Below are 17,274 nucleotides of genomic sequence, written 5' to 3'. Positions count from 1 at the left end.
GGACTATAGATAAAACCTAAAAAAAAAAAAAAACTTTATGGTTAACCTACGACTGAAATTATATCAACAATTTGTCTGTCTTATTGCTAAAAATATACACAATGAATGTATCATTGGTACCTAATTATATTGCTTCATCTACTAACAGTATCCACAAATATTTATTCAAGCAATATTAACGGAACACTTTTATTTCTAATTCATTTATTATAATTTTGAAAAAGTCTGCACATATAAAACAAAAGACTGCTTTTTGTGGTTATCTGGGATACAAACCTTCCACAAAAAGTAAATGTATAAATTATCATTTTATGTATACAATTTAAAAAAAACAATCAAAAGAATTGGTTCACAACCACTTACAAACATCAGATTTCATTTATATATGATAAAATAAAAAAAGAGCAATAACTCGGGTAAATTGGTCGAAAAAAAAAGGATTTCATTATATGTAAAACATCTTGTTACTTGTATAGTAGTAACCGCCTTGGTGGTAGGAAGGAAACCTGCTCATCTAGAATAGGAGAGGTAGTGAGTTCAACCCTGGATCATGTCAAACCAAAGGCTTTAAAAATAATAAGAGAACAGAGCCAATTTTGGGAAGTACATACATACAGACATTCAAGGGTAACACTGAATATAATTATAATTACAAATGATGTAAGGCATGTATAAAATTAATCAACACTTTCTATATACTTTTTCATGAATATGTATGCTTATTCCATTAACTGAGGGAAATCAAAAGGATAGTTTCCAAAATTTTAATAAATAAAATATCTTGTTGTATACCTTTGTTGTAATATTACACAAAATGTAATATGGTAAAAAAAGTAAATAACATGTTAAACCCATACATATATATATATATATATATAATATATAAACAAGTCTAAATTGAAAACAACGTTCAAACCTATGATTGCGTTGGATAAAAACCGCAATTTTTATTCATGTGCATGTAACAAATTTCGTTGTAGAGGGGTCTAAATATATATATATATATAACAAAACTCTGGTGGCCAGCACCTTTGCAATGCCCAGATCAAAATTTCACAAGAATAAGCTTATAAAAATAAATTCTTTAATATAATATATTTTCTTCGAGTTTTCATATATACATGTAGTACCATTAAGTAAGGGAAAATATGTGAAATATCTCAATCATAAGTCATCCTGTTTTTGTAGCTCTTCCTTGGTAAAAATAGTACATAGGTTATCTTTTATATTTAAGTAAATCCATGCCTGCATTTCACATAAGGTCATACAATCTAAAACCAGTAATATTGTGTACAATTTGTTAAGTTTTGCTACAGAATGTACACTTTCATACATGCCCAAACTTGTCTCTAATATAGAGAACAACATTTAAAAAAACATTTTAAATATAATATAAAAACTACAATTCTACAAGATGTAATATAACACTGTATAACATCAGATGATGATAACTGCTACAACAGGAATGTTTAACAACCTTGATTGGATATAAAGCCTTTAGACGGTTAGCTTCATGCCCTAAGGGTGTTTGATGGGCATAGATGATAAATGGAATGGAGTCTATTATATATAATATCATTGAGAAATGTAGAACTTAAAAGTGTACAATGTGTCTATTTGAAATGTCAACTATTGAATAATCAAATCTTAAATTTTGTACAAGTTGATACATATCATATATTTTGGATGATTTAACTCTAAAAATGTTTTTCTTAAACTCAAGTTTTACATTTTCAAAATAAAATAAAGTTTTGACAAAAAATTGTTTAGTTTATCAAGGGAACTATTCCAAGTCATTCTGAAATTCATTGATTTATACCAGTTCAAAACAATATCAGAACACACACTCTTTATAATGGGGTGTAAAAACTTTAAAGAAAACGATTGTAAAAGTATAAATATTTACCACAAGTTTGTTTTAACTATTTTCTCAGTAGAAGTTCATTCAAAGTCTATAAGAATATATATATTTAAATATAAGTAGTTGATAACATTTCTAAAAGAAAAAAGTTATATGTATAATTGCAATTTAACATGTAGTGAGTTTAAACATAGGTAAAAAATCCTAAGGATAAATTTTTATCTATAATCTACATTTTCTTCTTTCTGTTTGTATGGATCTAAATATACATAGAGAGATCCATAGAAACCAGTATAATCAGGGCTATGGTGAAAAGACAGATCACTGTAATGTGGATTCCAAGGATAGTCTTCTTCACATTGTACTCCTGAAAAAGTTAAATAAAATATCTATATTGAATATTGAGGCAGAGACACAGAAACCTTAACATACATCATGCACTAATTTGTTACCTTTTCATTCATGGTCTCCCAGCCCACCCCCTAGTTAAATGAATGTTTTTGAGAAAAAAAACATGTACTAAAAAACAGAAATAGTGTAATGCTTATAAAATTCAATGATTTGTAATCCTTGTGTTCCAGTCTCTTATATATCAAGTGGAAGAATTGAAAGAAAATGTTATGAACTTACAGAATCTTGCTTTGTATCTTGTTTTGAAAGACTGTCCCTGTCTCTCATCTCATATGCTTCAGAGGCACCTGAAATGGTTACAGTAAAAGTTAATATTTTATTAATTGGCTGTGAGATAGTAAATGCATAAAATGTATATGACTAGGGTAAGCAGTTTTGTTACTCATTCCATTCAATCAATAAAATATACAAGATTTTACAAGGTCAATAGATAAAAACCACATCATTGTCAGATTTTAAAACTAAGATAAAACAAGACTTTACAGTAAAACCTCAACTTTTATTACAGTCATTCATAGTTTATAAATGATAACTGATTCAGAGCTATTAACTCTAAGTTATCACATGACATACACAAAAAAATATAGTTAATTGAAAAAATTAATGTTTATCTAAAGTCAAACTTTCTAGTTATCCATATTCCTTAGCAGTTTAATTTTGAGCAAAGAAAACATAAGAATAACTTGTACTTACTTTTTCGTCTTGACACACAGTCATAAATTTCCAGGAAAAATTCTATTAGGAATTGGTAAACAGCATAAGCTACCACAACATATACCACCCAAATTGGCATCTGCATTGCATCTAATAATACTCCAATTAAAATGTTCAGTACTGAAAAAAATAAAAATAAAGCATAAACTAACAGTTATAAAGTTTAAATGATCCATTTTCATCCTACATCTTCATTCTGTGTGCACAATTATTGCTTTAGTAACTAAAGACTCTAAAGAGCTTGTGTTAGTCTCCTGGATCTATGTGCATTTGCAAGAATGGCCACTCTCCAATATTAAAAAGACAAGAATATAATTCAGGACTAAAATCTCTTTTTTGTTGGTCTGGTTTTGATGATGATCTTTTTGTTTTAATTTTTTTCATCTACTAAAGTTTGCCCAAAATAAAAAGGTGCAATAAAAGACAATGAAGGACAATAACTCCTATAAGACATAGACTTTGAGCATTTGCTTTGTTGGTCCTTTTGTCCATCAACTCTAGCTGATCTTATTTGCTGTTAACAGTCACAATAAATATGTGTAACCTGCCAAATGACAATTAGGACTGCCATATGATTTTAGACATATGTTAATTAAGGAATAAAGGTTCTATTTGTAATGCATAAGAATGGGAATAACAGATCTGTTGTTGAAGAGCTGCCTCTGTCTATTAACAATTTGTTGGTTTCAAATGTAGTTTGACTGGCAACCTTTTAGAGAAGACAATAATACTGTTATTTCCATTCAGATGCATTATAAAAAGAAATAGTAAAATAGAGCTTGTAAAAATGTACAAATTTAAGATAAAATAAATTTGCAAAACTTTATGAAAAGTTTTGGAAAAGTTTTGAAGCATAAATGTCATGGCAAAACATGATGTCATCCAAATTCAGATAATATCTCAGTGTTTTTGAGGGAGGTGGCTTTGTACTTTGATTATGTTATGTTTTATAATCAAACATTTGTGGATTCCAACAATTCAGTAAGGCAAGCCAGCTCCAAAAATGTCAATCATGTATTTGATGGAAAAATTGTTACATGTAGAATGTATTAGGATATGTATTACCTCCCAGAAAATGTGAGACAATGCCTACTCCCCAATGAGCCCAATTAAATATAACTCTGTTGTTATCTCCAGGGTGTGGTCGAAAAACAGCCATCACCGGCTGAAAAACAGTAATAACAATATTAAGGTTAATATGTACTAATATGTAAATATGATAATCTGTGTTTATTATTAAGTTAACTTGTATACTAATTTTTATGCAATATGAAAAAGAAGATGTGGTATGATTGCCAATGAGACAACTGTCCACAAGAGACCAAAATGACAAGTACATTAGGATTTTTCTACATCATAAAATTGTGGGTTTTTTCCTAACTTTTTTATTCTTGTAAATATTGAAGGGTCAATATTCCACAAGACTATTTACTACTTCTGAGCTACTGATATTATATCTGAAACAGTTAAAATATTTTTAAACTATTATTTTTTGTATTTAATTTATGGTGCAATTTACTTTAAAAAAATGAATGTTTATATTAATACTGGTATATAAATGTTATACCAAAAGGTTTGTCTCTAATGAAATGATACCTGAATGATTGCCAAACACATGACTATAATACCAATGAAAGGATGTGCTTTCTTGAAATCTGAATCAGACTCGATCTGAAAATAGATATTATTCATACATAAGTTACTAAAGATGTAGCTTCTAACTATATTTTGAATCCAAATATTTGTATATGAATTAAAAAAGAAAAAATATAGATCAGTAAGATTGAAACAAAAGGCACTTGTAAAAGTTAAAATCATCATCATACTTTATACAACAAGAGTGCACACACTGAAATGTCTCGCCTTCTTTACTAATCATTGATAGTATGTTGATAGTCCTAAATATAAAACTTTATTACAATTGTCACATAAACTTCACATTAACCAAGAAAGCCAAACATTGCCCAATAAACCATGAAATTAAGGTCAAGGTCAGATGAACCATTTCAGAAAGACATGTACAGCTAACAATTCTTTCATACAACAAATATAGTTGACCTACTGCTTATAGTTTAAGAAAAACAGACCAAAACATTAAAACTTAACACTGAGCAATGAACCATGAAAATGAGGTCAAGGTCAAATAAAACCTGCACAACTAATATATAGATCATAAAATATTTCCATACACCAAATATAGTTAACATATTTCATATAGTATTAGAAAAAAGACCAAAACTCAACAATTTAACTTTGACCACTGAACCATGAAAATGAGGTCAAGGTCAGATGACACTGCTAGCTAAACATGTACACCTTACAATCCTTCCATACACCAAATATAGAAGACCTATTGCATATAGTATAAGAAAAACAGACCAAAACACAAAAACTTAACAATAACCACTGAACCATGAAAATGAGGTCAAGGTCAGATGACACCTGCCGGTTGGACATGTACACCTTACAGTCCTTCCATACACCGAATATACAAGACCTATAGCTTATAGTATCTGAGATATGGACTTGACCACCAAAACTTAACCTTGTTCACTGATCCATGAAATGAGGTTGAGGTCAAGTGAAAACTGTCTGACAGGGATGAGGACCTTGCAAGGTACGCACATACTAAATATAGTTATCCTATTACTTATAATAAGAGAGAATTTAATATTACAAAAAATTTTAACTTTTTTTTCAAGTAGTCACTGAACCATGAAAATGAGGTCAAGGACATTGGACATGTGACTGACAGAAACTTCGTAACATGACACATCTATATACAAAGTATGAAGCATCCAGGACTTCCAACTTCTAAAATACAAAGTTTTTAAGAAGTTAGCTAACACCGCCGCCTCCGCCGCCGCCGCCGCCGGATCACTATCCCTATGTCGAGCTTTCTGCAACAAAAGTTGCAGGCTCGACAAAAACTAGAATGTGTCCTAAGTACACAGATGCCCCATCCACACTATCATTTACTAGGTTCAGTGGACCTTGAAAATGGGGTAAGAACTCTAATTTGGCATTAAAATTTAAAAGGTCATATCATAAGGAACATGTGTACTTACTTTTAAGTTGATTGGTCTTCAACTTCATCAAAAACTACCTTGACCAAAATCTTTAACTTGAATCGGGACAAATGGATGAAAAGACAGACAAAAGGATGAACGAACGAAAGAACGGATGGACAAACAGACGCACAGACCAGAAAACATAATGCCCATAAATGGGGCATAAAAAATGGAGCATAAAAATTGACTTTTGTTTTTTTAACTATATTGTAATTATTCCTGGCCTACAAATTTGAAATTTATCATGCAAATTTTTTTTTCTACAGCACATATAACAACTTTATTCGGTGGTAGTTTTTCTTAAAAATAAATAAATGAAATACCTCCTGGAATGTTCCTCTATCCACGAAAATGATGTAAATCCAGCAATACAGAATAATACAGCTAGAACCATTACACCCCTGTGTAGCTGAAAACAATATAACATTACGTGAATTCATTACCAGGATATTACTAGTTAATACATATGGGGTGAGAGCTAGAACCATTACACCCCTGTGTAGCTGAAAACAATATTACATTAGGTGAATTCATTACCAGGATATTACTAGTTAATACATATGAGGTGAGAGCACCATATACATCCCATTTGGTCACTAGCACACTGTGTAACCAATTTATCTTACCGACTATCTTAACATGTGGTATTTAGACTTGTAGCCAATCAAAGTGATCAAATCTATAATAGTATACAGCTAGTTTTAAGAACCTTTTTTTTTTTTAAATCTATTTCAATCATTCATCAATTGCATTGTCTGTTGAAACCTTTAAAATTTTTCCTTAACACTGTGTTGGTTTTATATTGAGGGCATAACATCACATCTAACCGTGTATTGAAAAAAGCCCTACCAACTAACCTCATATGAAATATACACAATTTCCAAACAGTTGCTTTAAACCAATCGTATGCCTAGAAATGTAATCTTCACTGACTAGCACGACATACACAATTCCCAGATGTATCAGTATGGTGATATTCTATTACAATATTCATGCTGATTGTCATGTTATTCACTACAAAACCCCCATTTTAATTTTGATAACCACACAGGCAGATGGTAAGCCTCATAAAAGAAATTGTTTAAAAGCCCCAAATAAAAGTTTATGATCCTAGTGATGAAATGTTCTATGTTACACTTATTATAAAGATGATGTGTTGACAAGTTTATTCTAATGTTAGGTTTCTATCTTACTGTGAACCAAACTTTTTCCCCAAGAAACTTTTTCTCTAACCAGACTGGTTTATAATATCTTGCTACAACAACTCCAATACTGGCACATAATATCCAGGCACTTATCATCATAATCCCTGAAATTAAAATATATTACATGTTTATTATTAATAAAGTGGCATTTCTGATTATTTGCTGGATTGCTGTCTGGATTTATTACAGGTTAAAAGTTCAAAAACTAGAGGATCTCAAGAGCCTGTGTCCCTCACCTGACTCTACTTTGTTTTTGGAAATCATTCAAAATAGATAACAAGAGTGCACACACTGAAATGTCTCACCTTCTTTACTAATCATTGATATTATGTATAAAGCTCTATTACAACTGTCACATGAACTTAACATTAACCAAGATAACTAAACAAAGACCAATGAACCACGAAAATGAGGTCAAGGTCAGATGAACCATGCCAGGCAGACATGTAAGCTAACAATGCTTACAACAAATATAGTTGACCTATTACTTATAGTTTGTGAAAAATAGACCAAAACACAAAAACTTAACACTGTGCAATGAACCGTGAAATTGGGGTCACGGTCAAATAAAACCTGCGCGACTGACATATAGATCATAAAATATTTTCATACACTAAATATAGTTGACCTATGGCATATAGTATTAGATAAAAAGATCAAAACTCAAAAACTTAACTTTGACCACTGAACCATGAAAATGAGGTCAAGGTCAGATGACATCTGCCCGCTAGATATGTACACCTTACAATCATTCCATACAACAAATATAGTAGACCTATTGCATAAAGTATGAGAAAAACAGACCAAAACACAAAAACGTAACTAAATCCACTGAACCATGAAAATGAGATCAAGGTCAGATGACACCTGCCAGTTGGACATGTACACCTAACAGTCCTTCCATACACAGAATATACTAGCCCTATTGCTTATAGTATCTGAGATATGGACTTGACCACAAAAACTTAACCTTGTTCACTGTTCCATGAAATGAGGTTGAGGTCAAGTGAAAACTGTCTGACGGGCATGAGGACCTTGCAAGGTACGCACATATCATATAGTTATCCTATTACTTATAATAAGAGAGAATTCAACATTACAAAAAATCTGATTTTTTTTTTCAAGTGGTCACTGAACCATGAAAATGAGGTCAAGGACATTGGACATGTGACTGACGGAAACTTCGTAACATGAGGCATCTATATACAAAGTATGAAGCATCCAGGTCTTTCACCTTCTAAAATATAAAGCTTTTAAGAAGTTATCCGGATCACTATCCCTATGTCAAGCTTTCTGCAACAAAAGTTGCAGGCTCAACAAAAATCATAACAGATATCCAAATAATGATTAGGCCAAATTTGGTTAGTTTTTGGCTCCATAATTTAATAAAAAAAATCTTGGTGGCCATATTGAACAGTTTTGTGCAACAAAGTAGCAACACTTCATCAGCACCTCATAAGGAACATTTATGCCATGTTTGGTTTCATTACATTCAGTGGTTCTCTAGAAAAAGTTCAAAATGTAATCGTTAATCTTTGGTGGTGGTTTCTATATATATACCTTTAAGTTAGATCCCTTTTGATCTTTATCAATTTAAAATTTTATGTTTCTGAGTTCTGAGATTTTATTCATCATAATAAAGGGTCATTGTCCAGTGTTTTGGACCATAACTTAAAATTCTTTCTAGATAAAACCATGCCTATAATTTGTTTTCTTATATTTTGTGAAGCTATTATTCAAATAAAAAACAATATAAAACATAAAAAAATATACATGTATTCTAACTGGGCACATGTTTATTCAATTTGTTTTTTAAATAATAATTAGAGCTTGAGATTGATACAGTTTCTCTCTTTCCAATTTTTAATTTGACTCTATTTATTATATGTGTTAACCATTCTGCTGTAAGTTTTCTTACCATGAAGTTTCAACATAACATTCATTGGTGATCCACCTATGACATCATACTTTTGAAGGTCAACTTTCTCTGCAGATATCTTGGGTGTGATGCCATGTTTTTTTTTAGAATCTGAAAAATTAAGAATGATAAATAGTAAGCATTATCAACATATGTGAGACAACCATGATCATTTTACTTTACTTTTCTTGAATTTTTAATTTATTTAATATAACAGATATTCTTGCAGAACAGAAATTTTGTAAATTTTTAATGATGTAATTTCAATTAAACATTTTTTTTACTCAATGTCACATGCAGACAGACAATCGCACTTCAGTGTAATCACCATCACACTTCAGCATAGTTATCAACAAGTTAGCGTCATAATGTCACCATTGCACTTCAGCGTGTTACCCAACGCACTTCAGCGTAGACCATTGCACTTCAGCGTGACCATCGCTGTTTGGAGTACCATCGCACCTCTGAGTCCTACATATATACGGTAATTATATTTTGATATGTACATGCTGTGTATGAGTATAGTTATAATTGAGAAAGTCAGGATCAAAGATTTTTGTTGTTAACACAGAGGACAACATCCTAATTTTAATCTTATAAATAAACATTTTTTATTTTAAAGATATCTATTACAAGTATTACAGATGATATAAACTAAGTGCAATCTTTAGCATTCAATGACAAAAATGACTTCAGTTCAGTACCAGCTCAAGGGAAACTGGAGAAATGAATTTCAATAAGTCAAAATAAGACATAAACATGTTCAATCTATTAATCTGCCAAGTTTTAAATATGTTGAAGAAAAATGGTTGGAGTCAAATAAAATGCCACAACAAATTAGTATACTCTTTTATTTCTTTTCAGATGGACAGTTAAAGCAGTTAGAGTAAAGAGGTTTCTAAATCTGTTATAATGGTGAATTTACAAGTTTCAAGCATTTAGTCCAATGGCTATAGAATATAATGAATGTAACAATTTATGAACAAGGACTCTTATAGAAATATGTTCTATTAACACAAAACATTATTTACATTTTAAAATTGAGAATGGAAATGTAGGATGTGTCAAAATAGAAAATAATCCAACCAAAGAGCAGAAACAGCCCAGGGCCACCATTGGGTCTTCAACAAAGCAAAATCAAAGAGCTGATAGCTCTGAGGTGGAAGAAGGTGAATAAAAGGTAACTTGAATTACCATTAAAGCAGCCCACTAACCCAACCTGCTTTGATCCAAATTGTTATGACGTATTTTTTTTTCTTCAAACAAGAATGTGTCATAAGTACATGGATTTCCCATCCGTACAATCATTTTCTATGTTCAGTGGACTTTGAAAATTAGGTAAAATCTTTAATTTGGCAGTAAAAATAGAAAGATCATATCATAAGGAACACATGTGTACTAAGTTTCAAGTTGATTGGATTTCAACTTCATCAAAAACTACCTCGACCATAAACTTTAACCTGAAGCAGGACGTACGGATAGACCAGAAAACATAATGCCCATAAATGGGGAATAAAAATAGTAAGACTTGTAACATACCAACCAACTTTTGAAAGTTCCCATGGGGGTTTTAGTGCGCGACAACAATTTTAAATGTTACGATTTTTTGCGAAGTATTTTGCACGATCTGGATTGTCTAGAAAAAGTGTCATATTTGTGTGATGAACTTACATGCCTTTTTCTTAAGTCTGTGTGCATGATTCTAGTTATTAAATCGGTAGAAAAGATGAACATGTAGCTAGCAGACCAGGGTTTATTTTCTTGTGTAAGAATATTAGATGCTTGTTGAAATTTCCTAATTTTGAATTATGCACAAAGATGGACCTTTAACGGTTGGGAACAGCACTCCAAATGAGGGGTTACCCTCATTGGAAGAACATTACAACCCACTGTAAAAAATGAGCACCTTTATATTCATATTATTTGATGAAACTTTTTCCCAAGAACTATGCATCTATCAAGTATTAAATGGTCAAAACATGTCAAAAGAATTTTGTGATGTTTCTAAACTTATATCTTCTTTATTAATTTGACCCTTCATTAAGAAAAGTTGTTCCAAATATAATCAATTTTCCCACTTTGGAGTTAAAAATCTTCTTTTTTTTTAACAGTTAAATGATCCCTTGTTTTAGGGACAGTCCCTCATTTAAGGTACCACTCATAATGGGGGGAGGGGGGGGGGGGGGGGGGGGGGTTGTGAAAAGAGAATAGTACATTGTCCTTTAAATGATTTAATTGAATACAAACATAAAATATGTTACAACAAGTATTATGTCAATAAATTAGTGAAAAAAAACCTATTTATTATCTTTATGGTAGTACTGCATCATTGAATTTTGTCAATCAGCCATGCTTTTATCCTTAAGCTGTGTAAGAACCTGCTTGCAGATTTAAATTCACTTGCCATGTTCACGATTTTTACAACTAGATGAAAACAACACAAGTTCAAAATCTAGCATGTTAGAATAATCTTCAGAGAAAACGTTTTTGATTGGCTTATTAATGGGTCATGAGAAACACAGAATTTGATTGGCTGAACACGATTGTCTTACCTTGGGAACAAAATAAGGAACAGATAATTTTCACTAAATCGTGTTTTAGAGTTTTTAACGATACCCTTAATATTAATATTTTTTTAATAAATGCAAGGACGTATTATAAAACGTCCTTGATAAGAGTAAAGAGAATGAACACAGGGCGAATGTACTATATGGGCGAAAGAACTCAGGATGAACAGACCAAGGGCGAACATGTAAACAGGGCGAGTTGTCCGGATACCAAATTCACGCATGTGTACTACAAATATCTACAGTAAAAACATCCAGTTGCAAGTAAACAAATAACGTTCATGTAGATGAGATGAAATCTTATAATTTACATAGATAAAAGGCTACATATTTACGATAGTGATTGTTTTTCAATCCTAATTTACAAATTAAATGATTCAGATGCTTAATCATGTGTAAAAATCGGTGTCAGGAATCAGAAGTTGTTATGAAATTGTAATACACAGAAACGAATGCGGCATACAGAGGTTCAATGATTTTAAAGTCGGCACCATAGGCCTTCAGAAGACTTGAAGTCTTCTTCCACCAAAAATCCTGCAATTTAAGTGTGCTTCAGCAGGCCCATAACCACATTTATTTGGGATTGAGAGTCCATGGAGTTAATATGTAAATTTTACTTACTACTATTCCACTCTCCTGTTCCAAAGAACATAAACCAGTCTTTATCGAAATCAATTCCTGCTGCGTTACTCTTCTCAGCTTCAAATGAACACATCAAAATCCCTGACGAGTAACTGTTTGTTTTTACTGTAATCCAGGGATCTCTCTGGAAATATCAATTCAAATTCAAAAACAAAATTGTTCCATTTTTTTTTTAAAGAATATCAAAATCTGCTAATAAAATCTTGACCAAACCAATTCTGGTTTAGTCTTAAATTTTACAAAAACAACAAGGTTTCATCCTCAATTTCTTTAAAACAAACATTATTTAAAATAATATGAAGGTTTACTCTGATATTTCAATCAGAAAATTTACCATATTGAATAAATGATTTGAACCTTTTTAAAAAGACTACTATCAGTTGGACAATCAGATAATTTACTTAAATAAACTATTGAACTATGGGCCCTTTTTACAAAGACCTTACTACTATCAGATACTCTTGCTTACATAAGCTATTGCACTATTACTTTGACAATTGATTGTGGATCTTTTACAAAGACCTTACTACTATTAGATACTCTTGCTTACATAAGCTATTGCACTATTACTTTGTCAATTGAATGTGGATCTTTTACAAAGACCTGCATGACTACAATCAGTTACATAATCAGATATTTCTAAGGCGACAATCAGAGGGTCTCAGACTTTACATTTCTCTACCTTAAATTCCTACTTCCCTCCCTCCCATTTAATACCTATTCCATTCTACTTTACTCAAACTTCTGTCCCCTTTACTCTCAGACTAAAATCCTTCAAAAATATTTTTTCTCTCAAAATATACAGTTCCCATTTTTTTTCTCACCCTCTTCCCAATATTTCAGCCCCTAGCTCCTGCTTCCTGCACCCTCATTATCATTCTCATCTTCCAACACTTCTGTCCAACCCTTAAGTCTACTTACTGGAGATATTTGAACATTCCATTTGCCTGGGTTTTCGGACCTTTCTACTAGGACCTGAGTACCATCTGTTATGCAATCAAACACATCGTCTGATCCCTGAAAAATACAAACATGCATGTTAACAATTGGTAAATATATACATCATGTATATTAAGAAAATTTCACTAGACTATATTCAGTACATTGAATATATCTTTCAATCATTGATTGATGAGAAATTGATTATCTGGACACAAGAACTTTATAGTTTTAATCAACCCTTTCACCTCTTTGAACTACTAGTATGTACCAGTATATGTTTGAATAATATATACTGGTACATACTATAATCTGGACACAAGAACTTTATAGTTTTAATCAAAACCTTTCACCTCTTTGAACTACTAGTACTAGTATGTACCAGTATATGTTTGAATACTATAAATGTAAAAGGATATTTAAGGCTGTATCATACTTCTTAGCTTTAGACTTTTTTTTGTATATTAACAAAAACATCTTACTTAAAATCCAATATAGACTCTTTCTGGTAACCTCACCATGAACGCCAATTACTGTAGATACATTATTTTTAATTGGATAACAACGTTCTTGGATTTTGTTTTACAAAATTTCCACAGGCTTGTTATCACATATTGGCAAGACCACAAAATCAAATATCCACAAAAATGTAAGTGTTGCTTAATCTATGGAAATTGGAATGGAAGAAAATAAATGAATCCACAGTAGTAATGATTTGGGATTGATGCCATTATCTTAGAAGGATTCTTGAATATAGACTAAAGACTGCTAACCTCACCATGAATGTCAAATAGAAGTGGAATGGGGTTCATGCCATTATCTTAGAAGGATTGTTCTCTCTTGAATATAGACTAAAGACTGCTTACCTCACCATGAATGTCAAATAGAAGTGGAATGGGGTTCATGCCATTATCTTAGAAGGATTGTTCTCTCTTGAATATAGACTAAAGACTGCTAACCTCACCATGAATGTCAAATAGAAGTGGAATGGGGTTCATGCCATTATCTTCTAGAAGGATTGTACTCTCTTGAATGTAGATTCAGACTGTTAATTTCATCATGTCACAATTATGTTTCACCTTGCAACACACTTTAAGTGTTTGTTCAAAGTTAGGAGCCTTTTAATAGTTCAGTGGTTGTCCTTGGTTCATGTCTGTCATATTTGTTTTTCATACATAGTTTTGTTACAAATTGGCCATGAGTTGTGTCATGATTTTTTTTTTTTTATATGTCAGAACCTATTATAAATGTGCCTTGTTTAATGAAGTTAAATGTTTACATTACACATTGATAGGGTTTAGTTTACACAATATAAATTATACCATTTTTTCATCACTGGACAGAGCCACAGAAATCCAGTCACCACCACTAGATAATGAAGTTAGTGAAGCCTTCATGCTGAACTCCATCTTTGTTCCCACTTCTCTCCATGTGACTTCAAATGTACAATCCCCTGAACAATCACTATAGCATCCTACACTGGAGCCACACTCTGTATTCTGTTTAAATGCCACCTATAATAAAAGTACTGTTTTAATGCCACCTATGATAAAAGTACTGTTTTAATGCCACCTATGATAAAATTACGGTTTTAATGCCACCTATGATAAAAGTACTGTTTAAATGCCACCTATGATAAAAGTACTGTTTAAATGCCACCTATGATAAAAGTACTGTTTTAATCACTGCAGACAGTAATATAACATTCTCAAATATATATTGCTCACATTTATAAACATTGTAATATTTGGACCATTGGGTCATTGAATGTACTAGAGTAAAGTGATAAGCACATATCATTCATTCTTTTGTAAACCTATGTGGAAGTGTGACAAACAACTAATTGCAATTGATTCTGCTGACAGGAAGCTGTGTTCCTCTCTCCTTCCAAAACTGTTATAGATCTCTTGAAACAAATATAATGCTTTTTGTATACATTTTTGAACACATTGATAAGATTTTATGTATTGCTGAAATGCAGCTAGTTTGTCATTTTTAATTGTATATATATATATATACATGATATATATTCAAATGTTTTCTTGACTCAGTATTATTCAGTACTTGATGTTTGTATAGACACCTGTCTATTATTTTTGACCTTATGTTGACCTTGAGAGGTCTTTTTGAGTTGTTTTACGTTGGGTTGTGTTACATTGACATATATACATACATCTCCTTTTATTCATTGATTGTTTTTTTTCTATACGTCCAGTGGCAAATGTTTCATGCATGTTCAGTATGAAAACAAATTAACAATAAAAACAATAGGTATTTCCTGCAATTGGGGTTGACTAGGATGGAAGCAGGAAATCTGGAATGCTACCAGTAAATGGGAATATGGTGAATAGGCACAGAATTATATATATAATTTTTATTGATATGGGGTTAAAGATTAATAGGACATAATCAGTGAGTTTGAATGACCATATACATTTGTTTTTGTTTAGTTAAAGGTTAGTCAAACCCAACAGCAAAGAAATAACAAAAACTTCTGAAGAATAAGCAAAATTTAAGTAAAAAAAATCATTAATGTTTAGTATTTGCTTTCAGTATTGAAATAATTTTTCAACGAATTCATGATTTCTAGTGAAAGCAAATAATCTGAGTTTTGATTGTGTTGAACTATAAATAAATAAAGACTCACTATTGATTTACTCAGTATGCAAACTGCAAGGAAGTAATATACAAATCTTCCCATTGTTTATACCTGAAACTATAAAGAAAATATAAAAATAAATAAGATTATCATCTTGTTGTAATGAAGTCTAAAATTCTTTTTCATATGAAACATAAAGCTCACAGCAATATGATTTAAAGAGGTATGGTCATACATGCATGGTTATATGTGCTTCTGTAATTGTACTAGATAATAATCATATTAAAGTATGTAACATTCAACAGGGATATGCAGGGCATTTTCCACAGGGTTAAATGTACACATTTTTTTGTTACTGCAAAGGAAGAATAAAACACAGTAAAACAAAGCCTTTAATACTATATCTAGAACATTTCAAATTGTTCTGAATAAAAAATAGCAACCTAACACATTTAACTGAAATTATTTCTCACATTGAAAAATATCATACCTACATCTGGAGATAAGACAGCAATCAAACTTAAAATATTTTAAAGACATCAAGAAGACAACATACATTGTACAGTTTTCACCTAGCTATCACTTATAATGGTCTGCACAATACGTTACGCTGAAAATTGTTCTGAGGTTAAAAAATTTAAAGAAACTACATAGAATATCTGTCATCTGAACATCAATTCTCAAAAAATAAAAAAATAAACTTTTAAAAAATATAACATTAAACATGTTAGTGGTATTGACACTGATCGGAAGGTTAACTATGACAGAAACTACTATTGCCATAAATATATTTGTAAATTTAATGACATACTGCATACCACAACAACATAACAGAAATTGCAGAATACAGTACAAGTGGTACTAGTGGGAAAGCTTTTGAGAAAGTCAGTATGTGTCTACAAATCAGATCAAACATGATATAGGGCAAAAAATGATATAGGGCAAAAATAGTAACAATTGATATTATTGACTGTGGGTGTAAAGTACTGATTACTGTTATAGTTTATTGTAACCTGATTCTACCACTCCTTTTAATTAATTAAAGTTCAGACTAATTAATATACCTTTCATAATGTCTGCAATAACTTAAGTACAGCAGTAGTTGTTAAGAATTAAGATAGTTATCATTTGCTGCCCACAAATGTAACAGCTTATAGCAGTTAATTATCTTTGCAAAATAAGCTGAAAACAATTTCAGCTTAGTTTGTGACTGACAGTGTGATATCTTAATTTATTCTGATAAATGTGACAGACAAGACTACATTAACTGTCTGGAAAAATGTCATTTGGTTACCAATTACATATACATGTACAAATATACCAATCCTATCTTATTAATTAAACAAA

General features: G+C 31.2%; 1 protein-coding gene across 1 annotated transcript; it reads right to left on the bottom strand.

Moving 5' to 3' along the window:
* Positions 1 to 187: 187 nt before the first annotated feature.
* Positions 188 to 16,100, bottom strand: LOC139506256 (putative ferric-chelate reductase 1). The gene is given in 13 exon segments (XM_071295420.1): positions 188 to 2,228; positions 2,492 to 2,559; positions 2,966 to 3,106; positions 4,052 to 4,151; positions 4,583 to 4,657; positions 6,381 to 6,415; positions 6,418 to 6,466; positions 7,251 to 7,366; positions 9,181 to 9,291; positions 12,369 to 12,513; positions 13,311 to 13,406; positions 14,651 to 14,842; positions 15,976 to 16,100. Coding segments are annotated over 13 exon segments (1,290 nt in total). The 5' UTR covers positions 16,030 to 16,100; the 3' UTR covers positions 188 to 2,120.
* Between the last annotated feature and the right edge of the window lie 1,174 nt (positions 16,101 to 17,274).

This window comes from Mytilus edulis, unplaced genomic scaffold, assembly GCF_963676685.1.
Source record: "Mytilus edulis unplaced genomic scaffold, xbMytEdul2.2 SCAFFOLD_1865, whole genome shotgun sequence".
Classification (NCBI taxonomy): domain Eukaryota; kingdom Metazoa; phylum Mollusca; class Bivalvia; order Mytilida; family Mytilidae; genus Mytilus; species Mytilus edulis.
The sequence above is the reverse complement of the archived record's forward strand: the minus strand, read 5'-3'. Positions and strand labels throughout refer to the sequence as shown.